The 19,884-nt window shown below is 42.2% G+C and overlaps 3 protein-coding genes across 3 annotated transcripts; 1 reads left to right on the forward strand and 2 right to left on the reverse strand.

The window, feature by feature from the left end:
* Window positions 1–319: 319 nt before the first annotated feature.
* Window positions 320–2,863, reverse strand: LOC308167782 (growth hormone-inducible transmembrane protein-like; the record flags this gene model as incomplete). Its single annotated transcript, XM_080542261.1, has 6 exons — window positions 320–458; window positions 697–868; window positions 1,069–1,257; window positions 2,006–2,114; window positions 2,371–2,512; window positions 2,721–2,863. 6 exons carry the CDS (start codon window positions 2,861–2,863, stop codon window positions 320–322), a joined length of 894 nt encoding a protein of 297 aa, XP_080398387.1.
* A 1,416-nt stretch (window positions 2,864–4,279) lies between these two features.
* On the reverse strand, window positions 4,280–11,459 carry ghitm (growth hormone inducible transmembrane protein). Its single transcript, XM_080541703.1, has 9 exons — window positions 11,414–11,459; window positions 10,423–10,579; window positions 9,248–9,338; window positions 8,625–8,736; window positions 8,277–8,418; window positions 7,131–7,239; window positions 5,542–5,730; window positions 5,183–5,354; window positions 4,280–4,944 (listed from the first exon to the last, which is right to left on the reverse strand). Exons 2-9 carry the CDS (start codon window positions 10,555–10,557, stop codon window positions 4,863–4,865), a joined length of 1,032 nt encoding a protein of 343 aa, XP_080397829.1. The 5' UTR covers window positions 10,558–10,579; window positions 11,414–11,459; the 3' UTR covers window positions 4,280–4,862.
* A 1,312-nt stretch (window positions 11,460–12,771) lies between these two features.
* Window positions 12,772–19,628, forward strand: LOC308167747 (carbohydrate sulfotransferase 3-like). The gene is made up of 3 exons (XM_080542225.1): window positions 12,772–13,019; window positions 17,676–17,885; window positions 18,010–19,628. Exons 2-3 carry the CDS (start codon window positions 17,806–17,808, stop codon window positions 19,229–19,231), a joined length of 1,302 nt encoding a protein of 433 aa, XP_080398351.1. The 5' UTR covers window positions 12,772–13,019; window positions 17,676–17,805; the 3' UTR covers window positions 19,232–19,628.
* The last annotated feature ends 256 nt before the right edge of the window (window positions 19,629–19,884 follow it).

Here is a 19,884-nt window from a genome sequence, read left to right on the forward strand (position 1 = left end):
AATAAATAGATAGAAAACAAAAGGAACAATTACAAACAATTCAAGGTGGGGAGGTGATTTATGTTGACATATCACCCGATGCAATCAGCTTAACACACCAACTTCAGAATCAAGATGAAACCATATCTCAACATAATGAACATAGAACGGAGCAATTTGTCTGTACTTTAATGAGTGGCAATAAGCACTAATAAATGAGATCCTTTTCTTCACACATTGGCATACATTTTTACTTGCAAGTTGGAAAGATTTCACACTAAGTAGGTAACATCTGTATTCTGCTAATTGTAGAGCCTGTGTTTGTTCAACTCTGTGAAAGTTAAAAGGAGCTCCGCCGTCCTGACATGCAGCCCTTATCACCTCTGCGGCCGCCATTGGCCAGGATCATCACCAGCCTCGTGAAGATGCCATTGGCCATCGTGAAGATGTTCATAGTGTCCATGTAAATCCCCAAGCATCTACAAGACAAGGTCAGAAACAAAGCACAGATAATCAGACTCATATTGGTGGTAAGAGAAGGTGGCATTACAATGGGGGGGGTAATAGCGCTTGAGGTTTAAACAACTAAAAACAACCTATAAACCTATAATATCTTGAGTGAGAAAGATAGGTGACAAAGTGGGGGGGAGAGTAATAAACACATACAATATAGGTAGGAAAGAATCACATCGCTGGGGGGATGAGGACAACACCTACGAGTTGATTGGGTCATATTTCTGGACTCCGTAAATAGGGTACGTCTCTGCCCTCTTGATGACCTTCTGAGTGTCGTAGAGAAGGAACAAACTGAACAAGACCAGGCCTCCATAGATAGCTATAGAGTAGAGCCCCGCTCCAAAGGCAGAGGTGGGGGGCAGGAACATCGACCCTGTGGAGGACAGCGCATTCTTTAACACTATTGCTCAGGAAGTGAATCGAAAGAGAGAAAGAGAATGCATTCCTGCCATAGGCTCAAGTCTGTTTGGCAATGGAGGCAGCTGAACCGTAGTACTTGAAATACTGTATGTCTAACATTTTTGGGGGGACTTCTGTTAAAAATCTGTTATCATTGATGTACAATGCACAAACCAATGGAGGAGGCGAAGACTACTCGAAAGCCAACAGCCAAAGGGTCGCCCATGTTGAGGAACTTCTCACTGGGTGCACACATGGCCACAGTGGACAGGCCACCCACAACGCCAGCTGTGTACCAGGCTGCCCGCATGATCAGGGGTCCCCACAGGAGAGTCGAGGGGGCTATAATTGCACCCATCACACCTACACAGGAGAGAAATAAACAAAAACGTTTTTAATAAACCAATATTTTTTTGCAAGAGAGATCTAGACATGTATGCCCAGAGCATACTTATGTTATTTTCTGTTTTCTGAACTTTCAAATGATTGCCCCCTAGTGGTGAATGAACAGATGACATAAACAAATGGGCAGATGACAATAAGGTGTGAGTCATACAAACAGACTACACTACAGGTAATAATTGTACAAAAAAAACAAACGTGTTCTGACTCAATTTAACCATTGGTGATGCTGGACAGTTGAAAAAGGTTTGGCTAAAATGTACCCCATGAAAACAGACCTACACGGCCACTATAAATCAGGCGTCGTAAGGCTCTGCATGTCGCTAAGTGTGTTAGCGTAGTTCGATCCATGGTGGTGTTGTCTCTGACGGATCATATCAGAACAGCCTCCATAGAGGCTGGTTGGACGAGGTGGTGGATGAGGTGGTGTCTGTGGTACACACAGGTGGAGGGGGATTGAGCATGCTAAACAAGCTTGTCTGATCTCCCAAACCCACGTTAAGCCTTTGGACGGATTTTGTGTGGAATTTTAAGTTGGACGTATAGCTTGGAGTTTGTTTTTGTGTTACGATTATTGTTTGTTACCGCCTGAACGTCAACCATCCGCTCTGGCTGGCCGACCATGGTGTCTCGCTGGAGCTAAACCTGGGCTCCAGTAAGCAACCCCCCCTAACCCTAACCCTAACCCTTGTAGGCAACACTGCTTTACCTGCGTGAAGCACCCAGGCCATGTGTTTGGGCACTGGGCTCTGGTCATAGGAAATAGATCTGACCAGCATGCCTGCTCCGTCCATGGCGGCAAAAGTGGCTCCCATAGACTGCGAGACGATAGGACATTTATTAGGCTTTAATTTAATGTTTGCATTCAAGAGCTATGAAACATTTTCAACAAACGAGCTATTCAAATGCCAAGCAAGTAACTGACAGAACCTAAACAAGGACTTGATTAGCCCTAAAAAACACTGATGATCTTTACTTCAAACTCATAGTGGAATACTGTATACTGTATGTGAATATTATACACTGCATGTGAACGTGGATGTATTTGAGGTGAGTCATAAGGGATTACATTACCAGCCAGGAACCTCTCATCATCAGGCCCATGAGGGCCGGGGTCCTGCTCACTGCTACAGCAGACAGAGCCGTCAGTCCAACACTGCCAGCAAAGTACATGTAGGTGGAGTGGATCCTGTCCTTCACATACTGGGGCCAGATACTGGGCAGAGAGGAATGGGGGGGGGGGGGGGGGGTAGGTTCATAGGTTAATAGTAGAAGACCAGGTTTAATACAGGTTTATTAATGGAACTAGCTTCATATGACCTTCATAGATCCTACATAGATTTAAACAATATTTTGTTCACTCCATTAGTCGATGGGTCACTTCAAAGTAATACATACAAACACTAGACTGGTAAAGCATGTACTTATCAACGGCACCAATCTCATTGGCCATGCCTAGTCCATAGTAGCACAGCGCTCCCATGCCAACCACGGGCCCCCCAGCCAGGATCATCCTTCCCATGTTGTCCACTGGAGAGAAGCGCATATCAGCCATTTGCTGTTTCATTGTCACAGAACCTTGGTAACTTAAAATGAACTAAATAGTATTACTTAGTTAGCTGACGCTAGCCAGCTAAGTTACCTATAGTGCTAAGCTAGGTCAGTTAGCTATAGAATTCGCGCCAGAGCGTTCACGTGACTGCCTCTCGTGCAACGTCAAAAAGGGACCAAGTAATTTGATTGGACAATAGGCATTCCATGAGTTCTGATCAGATTTCCCGAGCGTATTTACGAACGCAGCCGCGATTATTTCCGTTTTGAAATGATCTCTGGAGTGGTAGCATAAATGTGCTGAATTGATAATATGCCCCTTTGAGGTTTTCATGTATAAACATGAAGGGATGTTCAAAGTATTTTACTCCAGGTATCTGACCACCTGTAGTGACATACTGGAAATTGTTTTTATTTCAGTGAAGTCGGTCTACACAGATCGTCACAAAAACGATTTGAGTGTGTGTGCGTGTGTGCGTGTGTGTGTGTGTGTGTGTGTGTGTGTGTGTGTGTGTGTGTGTGTGTGTGTGTGTGTATGTGTGTGTGTGTGTGTGTGTGTGTGCGTGCGCGTGCGTGCGCGTGTGTTAGAGGTGGGTAAAGGTGCGGGATTTTTAAAGAGTATAAAAAATAGGCTGTTTTGGGTGATCTGTGTATGGTCTATATATGTTTGGCCATATAATAATATGCTTTATTGAAGACATTCTTAGTGGAGGCTAGACACTCCTCTTGTGTTTTCAGAAAGTTTGACTCCAATGTGTTTTCACCCTGTTTTTTAACTAGGCCTATTTCTTCTGCTAGCTTGTGGCTCTGTGAGACACTGTGTTCTTGTATCTTCTTTCTCAAAGATTTCATTTGTTTCTCATCAAATTCGGCACTGGACCCCTAAATAACATGTGCTTAATGGAGATTAAACTGTTCGATAGGAGAGGAGCAGACCCTTTCTGGACCCATTTGATGATGGACCATGCATGTCCTAAATATCCCTTGCATCTACTTACATACTGATGTTCTATTCTGACGAAGGCCAGGGACAGCCGAAACATCCAGATTATTAAAATGCAAGTTTTTAATTTAATTGTAATATTCTTCAGAAAAAAGACCCAGTATTAGTATATCATATATAGCCATAGGCTCTATAACAGACCATCCACTAGTGGAATATCCAATGTAATAACCATGTGATCAACTAGTGACTACATGCAATCATGGCATATACTTATGCTCACTTTCTTTGACTGAGAATCAAACTGTGGTAGGCATTATGCAATAGCATATCTTGCACAAGATAATTGAAAAATAATTTATTATAGCTATCCTGTAATATCTATTTACAATGTGAAGCATTGCCACTCACTCAAACAATTCCAATAAGCTTCAAATGCTTCACCTTGTCAGGTGATCACATGAAAAAGCAACATCCAATGCATCAGCTTTCACTTTATTGAATGATTCCATTACTGCATTTGATCACTTTCATCCTTAAATAAACACAACTCAAAATGCTACCCTTCTTTGACCCATCTTATAGAAACACATGCAATTCCACGTGTCTCTCTCAGGTAAGTGTCAAATAAACATATTGTGTATGCGTGTACATGCCTGTGTCTTTATCTCAGAAGCTTCCTGCTTCAGAAATAGGAACATTTACAGAGTGTAAATAAATAGATAGAAAACAAAAGGAACAATTACAAACAATTCAAGGTGGGGAGGTGATTTATGTTGACATCACCCGATGCAATCCTCAGCTTAACACACCAACTTCAGAATCAAGATGAAACCATATCTCAATATAATGAACATAGAACGGAGCAATTTGTCTGTACTTTAATGAGTGGCAATATGCACTAATAAATGAGATCCTTTTCTTCACACATTGGCATACATTTTTACTTGCAAGTTGGAAAGATTTCACACTATAAGTAGGTAACATCTGTATTCTGCTAATTGTAGAGCCTGTGTTTGTCCAATTCTGTGAAAGTTCAAAGGAGCTTCGCCGTCCTGACTTGCAGCCCTTATTACTTTTTGCGGCCGCCATTGGCCAGGATCATCACCAGCCTTGTGAAGATGTTCATAGTGTCCATGTAAATCCCCAAGCATCTACAAGACAAGGTCAGAAACAAAGCACAGATAATCAGACTCATATTGGTGGTAAGAGAAGGTGGCATTACAATGGGGGGGGTAATAGCGCTTGAGGTTTAAACAACTAAAAACAACCTATGAACCTATAATATCTTGAATGAGAAAGATAGGTAACAACGTGGGGTAGAGAGTAATAAACACATACAATATAGCTAGGAAAGAATCACATCGCTGGGGGGATGAGGACAACACTTACGAGTTGATTGGGTCATATTTCTGGACTCCGTAAATAGGGTACGTCTCTGCCCTCTTGATGACCTTCTGAGTGTCGTAGAGAAGGAACAAACTGAACAAGACCAGGCCTCCATAGATAGCTATAGAGTAGAGCCCGGCTCCAAAGGCAGAGGTGGGGGGCAGGAACATCGACCCTGTGGAGGACAGCGCATCCTTTAACACTATTGCTCAGGAAGTGAATCGAAAGAGAGAAAGAGAATGCATTCCTGCCATAGGCTCAAGTCTGTTTGGCAATGGAGGCAGCTGAACCGTAGTACTTGAAATACTGTATGTCTAACATTTTTGGGGGGACTTGTTATCATTGATGTACAATGCACTAACCAATGGAGGAGGCGAAGACTACTCCAAAGCCAACAGCCAAAGGGCCGCCCATGTTGAGGAACTTCTCACTGGGTGCACACATGGCCACAGTGGACAGGCCACCCACAATTCCAGCTGTGTACCAGGCTGCCCGCATGATCAGGGGTCCTCCCAGGAGAGTCAGGGGGGCTATAACTGCACCCATCACACCTACACAGGAGAGAAATAAACAAAAACTTTTTTAATAAACAAATATTTTTTTGCAAGAGAGATCTAGACATGTATGCCCACTGCCCAGAGCATACTTATGTTATTTTCTGTTTTCTGAACCTTCAAATGATTGCCCCCTAGTGGTGAATGAACAGATGACATAAACAAATGGGCAGATGACAATAAGGTGCGAGTCATACAAACAGACTACAGGTAATAATTGTACAAAAAAACTAACGTGTTCTTACTCAATTTAACCATTGGTGATGCTGGACAGTTGAAAAAGGTTTGGCTAAAATGTACCCCATGAAAACAGACCTACACGCCCACTATAAATCAGGCGTCGTAAGGCTCTGCATGTCGCTAAGTGTGTTAGCGGACGCTGCGTCTCTATTTCAGAGGCGCGTGCTACATGGTTCGATCCATGGTGGTGTTGTCTCTGACGGATCATATCAGAACAGCCTCCATAGCGCGCAGCACGCTGACGCACACAACAGAGTATGGTTGGATGAGGTGGTGGATGAGGTGGTGTCTGTGGTACACACAGGTGGAGGGGGATTGAGCATGCTAACAAGCTTGTTTGATCTCCCAAACCCACGTTAAGCCTTTGGACGGATTTTGTGTGGAATTTTAAGTTGGACGTATAGCTTGGAGTTTGTTTTTGTGTTACGATTATTATTTGTTACCACCTGAACGTCAATCATCCGCTCTGGCTGGCCGACCATGGTGTCTCGCTGGAGCTAAACCTGGGCTCCAGTAAGCAACCCCACTGTCCCCCCCCCCCCCCCCCCCCCCAGGGAGATTCACATCCATCACAGACAGCTTAATGTGACTTCTCATGTTAATGTGCACATCCAGACCAGTTACACAACTACCCAGACTACATCAGAGTGGTGTTAGCAATAGAGGTGCAATGGTTCTCGGTTTTATATTGAACCGTACGGTTTGCCATCGACGGTTCAATACCCACTAATGAATGTTGGTTTTTCGGTTCAAGCTGTGTTCCATTGAAAGTCGGAGGTCGAGTTTGTCTGGAACGCAGTTGCTTCTTTTCAAATGTTTGTTCATGGCGAGCGGAGATGAGAACATGGCAACAGTTTGAGGAAGCCCCAGATTGCTACAAATCTGCGTTGTGGGGTCATTCATTTCAGTTTGGGCATTGAATACAATGATGAGGGAATGAACAGAAACTGTTCACAACAGTGAACAGAAACTTTACTGCAAGCATTGTTTCACGCGTGTCGTATATGCGCTACCAGCTGTCATGGCTTAAGTGCACTTTTACTTTTATTTCTTCTTCTCTATACCAGTAGTCAAGGCTAAGAGGCACTATTACATTTGAGAGGCACTTTTACATTGTTTGTTGCCTAACCCTTGTAGGTTAAGCAACACTGCATTACCTGCGTGAAGCATCCAGGCCATGTGTTTGGGCACTGGGCTCTGGTCATAGGAAATAGATCTGACCAGCATGCCTGCTCCGATCATGGCGGCAAAAGTGGCTCCCATAGCCTGCGAGACGATAGGACATTTATTAGGCTTTAATGTTTGCATTCAAGAGCTATGAAACATTTTCAACAAACTAGCTATTCAAATGCCAAGCAAGTAACTGACAGAACCTAAACAAGGATTAGCCCTAAAAAACACTGATGATCTTTACTTCAAACTCATAGTGGAATACTGTATACCAGGGGTGCTCACACTTTTTAGGCTTGTGAGCTACTTTTCAAATTACCAGCTCAACAAGATCTACCAACCAAATAAAACATATTGCCATTGCTGCGAACACAAAAATGTACTGTAATAATAACAAATTAAGGCCATGCTACACTGTTTCAAAATCAAAGAAGAGATTTATTAAACTATATAACAAATATTCACACTGGTAGTCCATTAACATTAACATTAACTCAGGAGCTCTGAGTGGTTTACACCAGACTGGCCAGTGCCAAGCCAGGTGCCATCGACGTCTCCGGGCGGCGGAGTGTGTGTGTGTGTGTGTGAGTGTGTCTGTCTGTCTGTCTGTGTCTGTCTGTCTGTCTGTCTGTGTGTGTGTGTGTGTGTGTGTGTGTGTGTGTGTGTCTGTGTCTGTCTGTCTGTCTGTCTGTGTGTGCATGTGTGTGTGCTTGTGTCTGTCTGTCTGTCTGTCTGTCTGTGTGTGTCTGTGTGTGTGTGTGCGTGCTTGTCTGTGTGTGTGTGTGTGTGTGTGTGTGTGTGTTGTGAGGCGGCGCGGGGCTGAGTGATGCCCTCTCCTGTGTGGTCCAGACGGGAGGCGTCCCCGGCTACTTTTCAAAAAAAAAAAAAAAGTTTTTTTTTCCCAATGCCGTGTGATCTACCGACACTACCTTCGACGTAATGAGCACCCCTGCTGTATACTGTATGAATGAATGAATGAATGAATGGTCTTTATTGTCATTGATATAGTACAGGTACCATACAACGAAATTTGGGGTATGTAGTATTTGGTTCAATCTTATGTAGTATGTGAATACTATACACTGCATGTGAACATGGATGTATTTGAGGTGAGTCATAAGGGATTACATTACCAGCCAGGAACCTCTCATCATCAGGCCCATGAGGGCTGGGGTCCTGCTCACTGCTACAGCAGACAGAGCCGTCAGCCCAACACTGCCAGCAAAGTACATGTAGGTGGAGTGGATCCTGTCCTTCACATACTGGGGCCAGATACTGGGAAGAGAGGAATGGGGGGGGGGGGTAGATTCATAGGTTAATAGTAGAAGACCAGGTTTAATACAGGTTTATTAGTGGAACTAGCTTCATATGACCTTCATAGATCCTACATAGATTTGAACAATATTTTGTTCACTCCATTAGTCGATGGGTCACTTCAAAGTAATACATACAAACACTAGACTGGTAAAGCATGTACTTACACTGCCTTCTCAATGGCACCAATCTCATTGGACATGCCGAGTCCATAGTAGCACAGCGCTCCCATGCCAACAACGGCCCCCCCAGCCAGGATCATCCTTCCCATGTTGTCCACTGGAAAGAAGCGCATATCAGCGAGTTAAAACCCTACTATACATAAGAATAGTGATTATATACCGTAGCTGTGAGGTTTGACCATTTCCTGTACATTTTACAGTGTACAAGAACCATTTGAGGTCAGACAAAACAACAACACCACTATCATTCACATGATGTACGGACATCTTGAAGTTATGTCTAATCTGGTCAGGAAACAATAGTCTGGTTTTGTCTTAACAGGCCAATCATGGAATAATTTGTCTGGTTTGGTCTTAACAGGCCAATCGTGGTATCATTACAACACTTAGAGCACCTGTAATCCGGCATGCCCTCAGGTTATGTACACTGCAGACATTGTCTTATAACAGGTGGTGAAAACAAGGTGTAGGACTGTGTGTGACCTGAGGCATAATGTGGACTTGACTTAACATGAGGACATGCTTAGATTCAACCTCCTGCCCCCTAGCAAACACATGCTGATGCTTCTCTGTGATATTACAGTGCTCAAAGAAGTCATTATATTAACTTTTTAAGGCAGTATCAGTTGCAGGTTCAAACGCTGCTTCTTTGATCGTCTTTCCACGGCGCAAGCCAAATCTTGATTTGGTGGAATAGCCCTGTTGAAAGAGAAAAGGGGGAAATTTACAAAATATGACATACATAAGGGAGCCACTGTGCATCTTATTAAACAGTGGAAACATAAATTGACCCATTGATACTTTGCGAGTGACAGATAGTGCTACCAATGTGTTAACGTTTCTTTGTCTTAAGTGAGGTCAAGGAATCGTGCATATATATTATTCATATCTTGCAGGAAGTTCTATAGTATCTCACTTGAAGTTGTATGTAAAAGTTAATTTGGCTTATTATAATGGTAATTATTTTATGAAGTTACTCTTCCAATTAATGAGACAACTGTAAATATATTGTAATAATTAATATTATCAGTATGTATAGAATAATGGTACTGCTGGCTGCACTGTAGCCTCTTTTCTAAATAGGACAGACATCAGTCTTCACGTGATCTTGTTTTAGCCACACCTAAATTCTAAAGAAGAATTCATTATTTTATGTGCAGGTTAAATTTTATATTTGGTTCAATCTTATTCCCTTTTGAAAATGAGTATTTTATTCAAATGTTAATAGACAATTAGACATGCCTAAAGAAAATGTGTTTATTTTATGAGTTTTAGATTTGTTTTCCAAGTTATATCCTTTTAAGAAAAGGAGCATTGTAATTCATTTTAACATGTTCAAATGTTATTAGGCAGACATACTACACTGTGAGACTCTAGAGGTAATAAAACAGCTGCGTTGACGCTGAAAACCTGTGTAGTCCTACTTTTTTTCCAGACAGAAAATGTATCAGGAATCGCTAAAAGAATCGGACAATAAGCAGAATTGATAATGGCATATCGATAACATCTTATCAACTCCCATCCCTACAGAAAACAAATCATCTAGATTAATTCATGGTCTAGAAGGAAAATAAGATTTACACCCAGGGCTTTTGGGAACAGATGTTGTGGATGAAGAGGTCAACTGGGGTAAGCTTAGCCACACCTGCCCTTAATCTGAGAAGACAAACACATCTCTACCATCTGATGCATTCGATGCCAACTGAGCCAACCTGCCAAGTAAGGTGCCCGTGGATTGCCAGCTTAGTGTGTATGAACCTTCCCCACCGTCAGGGAGGCTTACCTGGTGTGGTTTCAGGAGGGGCGGGCATGCCTTCAGGGTCGAGCTCCTCAGAGCTGGACTGCCCAGGGACAACTTATGGCCCAGGCCCGCCACGGGGAAAGTGCGCAGGCATGCTAGCCTGGCCAACATGGTCATGATGAAGCTCTGGAATCACAATCTGAAAACAGTCCAAAGATCATCACACATTGTTTTGTAGCTGTAGCAATAACATCTGCAGACAGTACTATTACTATTATATCCAATGTGATTTCTGGTAACGAATGAACTAGTCACTGATTATAATTAAATGTCTCTCCATAACATTTGACTTGATTAGCTAATGGTAACCATTTCGAACCATGTTACACCTCGTGATGTAGGACAGGTCGTGACGTTAGAATGATAAGGTTCTATCTCCGTTTAGGGCAGTTCAGAGATATTGAGCATCAAAGTTTTTACATTCCATTATGTTTTGTGAGATGGAACCTTTGTATTTTATGAATTACTTACTAAAAAATGTCAACATTTAAAAAATAACACCACACAGGCATTAATAAACACCTAATGGATCAGATTATGTAAAAAACTCAATTTTGACCAAAAATTGAGATAGAACCTTATAATTCTAACGTCACGACCTGTCCTTGGTTATACAACTACCAGGATTAGCCTATCACTCCATTACTTACACCAAATACATACTATAGTGGTGGCAGTGGTTAACACACACTAAACCATACAAACAGCCATGCACGGCAGCATATTAACTAAAGACGACAGTGTTTTAACTTGTCAGATAGATAAAACATCCTATTTCGTCACCATGGCGCAGTTGTTAGCTAAACATAGCTACCTAGCTAGCAAGATATGGAACCAACGGCCTCCTATTTTTATTTTATTTTATTATTCTAAGTGGCTACATACAGATTACAACAATAAAACACAGTTCTCCTACTTACACGGTTAGAAACATGTCAGATATGAAATAGTATTTAGGTACTAGGTTGCTCACCAAACGGTTGGTTTCTGTTCACCTTGCTTGACAACGCAGCGCACTTCACTGACGCAATCCAACGCAACTTTCCTGAAAGTTCTGGCCCGTCATAAAAAAGGGACGGATGGGATTTGTAGTTCTAGAGTTGCTTATAATAATAATCATAATAATAATCATAATAATCATAATAATAATAATAATAATAATCACTTTTTATTTAAACCAATATGGAGCTATTTTAGTGCCATCAGAAATTGATTGAATTGTATTTGGAGAAAAACCGAATTGTATTTAGAGAAACTGAATTTGAAAACTGAATGAAAATAATGAAAACTGAATTGAATACAATTCAATCTGTCAAATACAATTCAGTTTGTGCTCAGATTCAATTCAATCTGTCAAATACAATTCAGATCTGTGAAATACAATTCAATTTGTGCTCATATTCAATTCAATCTGTCAAATACAATTCAATTTCTGGTGGCACTAAAATAGCTCCATAAACCAGCGTCAGAAGACATGAGAGCTCTATTGGGCTGATATGCTAGCAAAAGGTCTTATTTTGTCCATTTATAATTTACGTGGAAACAAAATGAACAACCATTAACTTGAGACACGCATTAGTAGACAGTATCCATGGTTGAGCAGATATTGGAAATAAATGGAAATAAAGCCTATTATTGAATCACCAAGTCTGTTTACTTTAATTTGCCAGACTGACTTTCCTAGACTCACTCATTATTGAAGGCTATTCTTATGGCGAGCATAATTATCTCCACTAGGTGGCGACCCTTCTCCATGTAACCCACCTGGCTCGTGCGCCTCTGAACTTTTAGAATAGCCCATACTCTCCAGGCAACTGAGCAACTTTGGTTAAGTGTATTGTAACTATAATGAAAAGTTATTTGGAACAGGAAACAGCATATATGTTCCATAAAGCTATTTACATGGTTTGAAAAGCGATATGTATGCCCTAATAAGTCCAGTTAGGCTATAATGCGCCTGTGTATCATTTATTATCATGCTGGCATATCTATTAAAAACCTGGAATTGCAAAATGTGTTTAAAGAGGTTGCCGTGTTCAAGTATATAAGAAAAGACCCCACGTCAAGTGGACCCTAAAGGGAACAGCCCACATTAGGCCATTGTCCTGTAAGTGAAATCAACGGGGGTGGCTTGGGCTCAACATGTGACTCACCATTTGTGGAAGAACTGCGGCATGAGACCATGCAAGGTTGGCACTACAGCACTGTTGCTGTGAAATTGTGGAGATGAGATATGATTTCGTGCACTATAATAACGCCTGTCGTGAGTTTTCTTAGTTCACGAGAGTTTTTCGCATGGACTTTTTGAATTAGTTTAAATTGTTTATCAATTTCAAAAGTTTTATTATGTTGTTGAATGAGTCTTTGTAACACCTTTTTTTAACGTTATCTGCAATGTCATGGAACCTGGACATACACCATAATGGACATGGAGCGGTTTACTATTTTTTCTCACACAAAGAGACTTGTGATCATGAATAAGGCATCAATGTGTTTTTGGAGATGCAGACCATGCGGGGTCCCACCGGGCGCACAACTGTCGCCTCGCCGACTTGTTGCATGAGAGTGTAAAGAAAATGGTAAGAAAATATACTGATCTATTTTAAATAGCCTAAACACTTGGCTATGTATGTGTGTGTTCAAATTTAAAAACAAGTTGTTGTATGTATTTCATAGCAGGATACAAGTTACAACATAACCGCCAACTGCAGTCATGTGAGGACTTCCTCGTTATAATATTATGGTACAAGTGGAAGACCATGATCACTGAATGGAAATGATTAGCATGTATGGGTGGCCACAGCAGGACACTTTGAGAACAATGACCCTGTACTTAAGACCCACCATTCCTTGATGCCTTCCACACTGACCCCCCTACTGAGCCATCGCAGAGATAACGGGATTTGAATACAATAAGTTCATCTGGCCAGGCTACAATCATTACATTTACTGTACCACCGATGGGAAACACTCACACTTGCATTGTCAGTGCCCTCTGCTCATATTGCAGTAATTGATACAATACTCATACAATTAAATATGTAGTCTGTATGGCCCCTGGCAGGGTAGACTCTGTCACATCTTTAATGCAGAGATATTCAAAGGCCATCAGTTATCAAATCAAATGATCCTACATTTGCCCATTCTCTGCTAAAGCTATTGGTCTGAGTTGGCATCCACAGACGTGGATTTATAGGGTAACCTACTGTGATAGATATGGTGGTACCAGCTCTATATCCACTGATTCAGGCAGGATCAATTACACATGAACTGCTGAACTTCAAGGCCCTCTGTAATGGTGAGACAAGACACAACCTGCCATGGGAGCAGGCTCCCCAGACTCCACATGGTGCAGAACACCTACTTTATCATGCACACAGTGTACAGTATCATGCTTGAAATAGCACTGCATAATTACAGTATGTCAAGTGAACGTCTATTAGGGCTGCAAGCCCTATCAGTCATTTGGAGAGGCAAACTCAGTCTGTGGTGATACCTATGTAGGCCTACTGAACCTGAAATACATTGTTCAATGCATTTGATCACATTTGCCACAACGAAACGAAAATATTAGTGATTTCACTTGATACACTGTTTTGTGTCATATACAGTTGAAAATTAAACCATGTAATGTTCAGGCTTTTCTGATTGTGAGACTTGAATAGAAATCCCACACATACAATACAGTCAGATAAAATACAAAAATGGCTAGAAATGAAAATGTCAGGCAGTTCTGGAATACCTCTGTTAATTAAAAAAAAATATATAATAATAATTTTTAAAAAAAGTAGGCAGCCATTAAAAACATTTGTAACAAAATGACAAATGAGGCAATGGTGGTTTCTTTATGAGCAGATCATCAAATCTGTCATATGCCTCAGTGGCTTGTGAATATTTAAAGATGTCAGCTCATGAGTTTTCTCTGACAAGATGGTTCTTCGGAATAATAAGCTCAGATAATTGGTGTGTACAGGCTTACATTATAAATCATGAAGAACCCCTTTGAATAAATAGACACTTTCTCTTTTTTCTTTTTACGATCTATTGCATTGCAGCGTGAGCCTTAGATTTCATGGAAAGGTGATATGAATCTTATATATATGAACCTTTGTGTAAAGGGGTGTGGTGTGGCATAATACTGTACATTACTGTTTTCAAAGAAGGTAGAGATTTCAGAGAACAGATGTTGGACCCAGCAAAGCTCTTTCATAGAGTTTGTTGTGTTTGTGCCAAGACAGAATTACAGGTTTAACATCCCTATGGTTGAAGTTATATAACAGTCCTTCTACACAATAATCAGAGTGGTGGAGAGACCTGTGACCATCTTAATGCATTTGAACTGTATACCTCTTCAATCACATACCCAGAACACTTGGGTATGAAATGTAACGTTATTATAATACACAATACTGTTGGCATATGAAAAATAACCATTGTGCAATCTTCACAACATAAAGCAACAACATAGTTTCACTTTTTATTCCCTCTGGTGTGTATCTACCGTGGTCTTTGTTCCCTGGGTATATGATGAGTAATATCTGTGTAATATCATGCCTTCATATTCCCTCCTATGAGGCATTGGCATGGAGTCAGCCCCACCAGCCTTGGGAAGGGGATCTTAGCTGCTGAGTCTGACCAGCTGAGCTCACGTGTGAGTGACCCTTTCGGTGACCCTGGGAGTTTATGTGCTGTGATCTCAGACCAAAGGTTCCTTCCAGTCTGAACTCTGAGAGAGACCTTTGTGTCTGTGGCATGCGTCAGGGTGGTGCAAGACGGAGCTGGAGATTTCCTCTGGGTGAAAACACACCCCAGTACAGCGCAGTCCGGTCCACCTTCTGATCAGTCACTGCTAGTCCACGTCAACTGTGGTCCACCTCCCCAAACACTTAAGTCCTAAACCTCGTTCCCTTTTCAGAGAATTTCACAGGTAGTGTCCAATCATTCTTGATGTTTAGATTGCAGTCTTTTGGACTGGCTACAGCTCTCGAGATCTGCCTGTGACAGAGGTTACAACAGGGTGTTAGAAATGGACCTCCACAGCGCCACAGAGCTGGAGAGGAAATCAGGGGAATGTGTGGGGAATTCATAAATCTTTTTTTTTAAACATTTATTTATTGAAGTTGGTCTCATTCATTTCTTTTTAAATAGAGACCTGGTAATCAGCAACATGTGGTTAACCCTCACCCATGTAATCGAGCTTTAAACTTATTAGACTGTGTTCACTTCTGTTTCACAAACCTATTGTCCTAATGACGTTGATGGTGTTGCTCTGGCCTAAAGAGGTACACTAAAGAGCTTAGTTCATTAACTCTGAGCGCTACTCTCACTGCTGGGTTAGCCCTGAGGCTGGGCCTGCAATCATTTAGCACTGATCTACCGACCTTTCAACCTTTCAACAAGCCCTTGCATCTTTCTCTCACAAGCTCCCAGTAGGAACTAATCAACACCTTTTTTTCCCAGACACAGATGTCCCTTGTTGTCTTAATAACATGCTGTATGCATGCATTGGGGGGGGTGGAGGGGGGGGGGGGGGATCTATGAAGTAAAATCAATTCGTTTATGGCCTTAGGTTGAAACTTTTCTATTTCAGTGTTAGTTTTGATAATAGTTTAATGGAAAGGCAACTTACATTCTGAGGTTTTATCACAACATCACAGCAATTGTGCAGCAGCTCATGTAGAGACAACATCAATATAGTATAAAGGGGGGGGCATATCAAATGCAGTGATATGATGATACCTTTTGTCACCACCTGAATGTAGGACTTGTTACATTAATTGCCGACTCTTGTCATGTTATTGACCCTTTTTACTGGCAGGCAGGTAGCCTTCTTTTAGTTTAATCCTAGCATTAGTCAGGGATGATAGCCAAGCTGCCATTATCCCTAAAGTAACCTAATATTAATCCTTCAGAGAATGGGCAGGATATCCCATAATGGGCGCCATTAAACCTGTCTTCATTCGATGGACCCTGCTCTGCCAGGTACAGCTTTAATATCCTGTAGTCCTGCTGCCATGCCCCGCAGAGTCAGTTTGATAACGCTACACTGTATTTGACCCATTGACAAGCAGGCTGTCCCCTGTTATTCCATTGACTTTTCCCTCTGTTTTCCTCTGTTGTTTTTGGTAAATGATTGATTTGTGATGGATTCGTATCGATTTCGGTGTCATTGCACCTCGATGGTGTTCAGCCAATATGGGCGTATACCACACTCATATTCATTAATTATATACACAAATCCGTCAACTCATGTTTCATGGCTTATCAGCAAGACAGTTCTCTTTACCAGCAGCCTGCGTGGTCTTGTCACTGGGAGGCTTCATTGAAGAGACCGCCCCTCAGTGTTGACATGGAGGAGCAGCTGGCAGATTGAAGGGGGGTTGTGTTGTCTACCCAGATGAGAGGATATGCATGGGGATAGCTGACCATACAGCCGTCGTAGCAGTGTTGCATTTAAAGCCAAATTATGGATCATGTTACTCCCTGGGTCTTCTTGATACTTACATTGTTCATGCTATTTTTGTCACTTACTTGCTACTGAAAGGATCTTGTATCTGGGTCTCGGTGTTATACAGTCTATTCTGTACTGCATATTAGATTTGAAGCTGTAGTCCCACATGTACCTCTTTCTGGCTGACGGCAGCAAAGACAGAGAGTCTGAACAAACACTTTTTGTCTCAGGGGGGGGACCTGCTTTCACCACTTGCATGGTGGGTGGGCATGTTCCTGAAACCCCTTAGTGCACTTAAAGATAACATACCCTTTCCCAAAGGAAGGGCTTGATTAGATTCCAGCTAAAACACTCTGCTACTTTCTATTCTTATACCACTGAGATATTATATTTTTGTCCCAAAAAATGGTTCCTCATAATTAGGCTCTACCATATAGAGCACACCATTGGAGCTGCAAGCTAGAATGATACAACGGAAGGAAACTGAGGGCTATGTCACACAGCATGACAAGAGCCAGTTTGACACCACAAACATGTTGTATGTTGACTGAGATACAAAATACCGAAGAAGGATACTACATGCAGTAAAAAAACACAAATAAAAAACAGTATGGTTATATGCTAGGATGCTGAGTTTCTCATCAATTTGACTGGTTATTTCACAGATTTCATTTTATTCACCTTTTCTGACAGTGAGACTTTTAGATAGCTCTGTGTTGTTCACAGTGGTGTTGAAATGTGTAAAATGTGTGACTGACAGTTGAATACTCATTTCATTTTACAGTATGAAGCAGTGTCTAAGATGGGGAATACGAATAACTGGAGGGCTCTTTGAGCAGGCGACTGTCTTGTGAGATTGGCAGAACCTATTAAGAAGTCTGTGAAAGCATATCCAAGCACAGCAACATCCAAGAATGAGGATCAAATACACAATATCGTTTGTCTTTGTTGTGGCACTTGTCATCATTGAGAAGGAAAACAACATTATCTCCAGGTAAGCCCATGTCAATGATGAAAAGAGTGCTTTTGTGTTTTTTTCAACCAGTGGTTGTATAATGGTGGTGTGTATTTCCCCAGACTGTATGAATTGGTCTAATGCTGCCATCCCTGTCTTTCAGGGTCTCAGATAAACTCACCTTAAAGCAGACCCCACAGACACCAGTAGAGCCCTCCCCAGCTCTGCTGAAGCTCAATGGCAACTTCACCACGCTCAGCAAGTTAGACCCTGCCTTCACACTCATGAAGCGGCGTCTGGAGAACTACACTGAACACATGGAGGAGGTCACACCTGGAGGCAGGAAGCACATCCTCTTGTTGGCTACCACCAGGACGGGCTCCTCCTTCGTAGGCGAGTTCTTCAACCAGCAGGGTGACAATATGTTCTACCTGTTTGAGCCGCTGTGGCACGTGGAAAGGATGTTGACTCTGGAGACCGGCGGCACCAATGCCACAGCGGCGGCCCGGGCGTACCGGGAAGTGCTTCAGCAGCTGTTCCTGTGTGACTTCACCCCGCTGGAGAGCTTCATCGAACCCCTTCCCGTGGACCACATCACCACAGCTCTGTTCCGCCGGGAGTCCAGCAGCTCTCTGTGTGAGGAGGCTGTCTGCAGCCCCTTCGTGAAGAAGGTCTTCGAGCGCTACCATTGCAGGACCAGGCGGTGCGGGCCTCTCAACCTGACCATGGCCTCGGAGTCATGCCATCAGAAGGAGCACAGGGCCATCAAGTCGGTGCGGGTGCGCCAGCTGGAAACCCTGCGCCCGCTTGCTGAGGACCCCCGCCTGGACGTCAAGTTCATCCAGCTGGTGAGGGACCCGAGGGCCGTGCTGGCCTCCCGCATGGTGGCCTTCTCCGCCAAGTACAAGAACTGGAAGAAGTGGGCGGCAGATGGGGACGTGCCCTTAGATGATGACGAGGTGAGGAAGCTGAAAGGGAACTGTGATAACATTAGGATGTCTGCTGAGGTTGGTCTGAGACAGCCCTCATGGCTACGACGACGCTACATGCTAGTACGATACGAGGACATCGCCCGGTTCCCCATGAGGAAGGCTGCCGAGATGTACAGGTTTGCTGGGATTCCTTTCACTCCTCAGGTGAAAAACTGGATACTAAAAAACACCCAGGCTTCTAAGGAGGCCAGTGGTGTGTATTCAACACAGAAAAACTCATCGGAGCAAGTAGAGAAATGGAGATTCAATATACCTTTCAAAATAGCCCAGGTGGTGCAGAAGGTTTGTGGACCGACTTTGAAGATGTTTGGGTACAGATTTGTAAACAATGAAGAGATGCTGACCGACAAGTCAATTAGCTTGATCGAGGAAAAGATGTTCAATTCTTCATAGACTTTGGCAGATATGAACTCTGAACTCTGCTCACCAGACATGTTTGAAATTATGAAATCATTGTTTGATATTTATTGGGGACAGTACAATTATTTAACATAGTGTTGCACAAGACATTTGAGAGATACAGTGCTGTATTTCAACAGTACTGTATCTCAAATGGTAAGACTGTTTATTTGTTAGAAACGTTTTAAAAGTTTACGTTTTAAAGTTTTACGTGTTTTATTTTAAAAAGTGGAAAAGCCAAATGAAGAGAAACAAAATGTACTGCCTTTACATTTTAAACAGGGAACAAGATCAAAGGAAACATATGGGCACTGCTACCTTCTCACCCCCACCAATTCAATAAAACCCTGTAACCAGGTCACCAGGATAAGTCAAACACATGTTTCATCTGCAACGCATGTTCGGATTCAGGAACAAAAACAATTGTAAAGCATGAGAGAACAAATCAAAACATTTGCATATTAATGCAAGCATGCGTTGCCATTGAGACTGTTTGATCCTGGAAACCTTGTTATAAAGGGCCGCCCCTAGACTTGATATGAATTCTTGCACGGTTGACCTATTAAAATGTTGTTTTTTTCTGTCAAGTCATGAGTTAATAACAGAAGCTGCTTTTATACCAAAGAAAACTTGAAATAAACTGTAGA

Source organism: Nansenia antarctica (genome assembly GCF_963989245.1).
Source record: "Nansenia antarctica genome assembly, chromosome: 11".
Classification (NCBI taxonomy): domain Eukaryota; kingdom Metazoa; phylum Chordata; class Actinopteri; order Argentiniformes; family Microstomatidae; genus Nansenia; species Nansenia antarctica.

Bases quoted from the DNA above. Each gene is read 5' to 3' on its own strand.
- ghitm (XM_080541703.1), bottom strand. From the start codon at position 10,557: ATGACCATGTTGGCCAGGCTAGCATGCCTGCGCACTTTCCCCGTGGCG. The intron at 8,737-9,247 runs GTTAATATAATG...GCTTCTTTCCAG, and splicing joins AACTGATACTGCCTTAAAAA to TGGACAACATGGGAAGGATG. The intron at 5,355-5,541 runs GTTAGTGCATTG...TGTCCTCCACAG, and splicing joins AGTCTTCGCCTCCTCCATTG to GGTCGATGTTCCTGCCCCCC.
- LOC308167747 (XM_080542225.1), top strand. From the start codon at position 17,806: ATGAGGATCAAATACACAATATCGTTTGTCTTTGTTGTGGCACTTGTC. The intron at 17,886-18,009 runs GTAAGCCCATGT...CCTGTCTTTCAG, and splicing joins GAAAACAACATTATCTCCAG to GGTCTCAGATAAACTCACCT.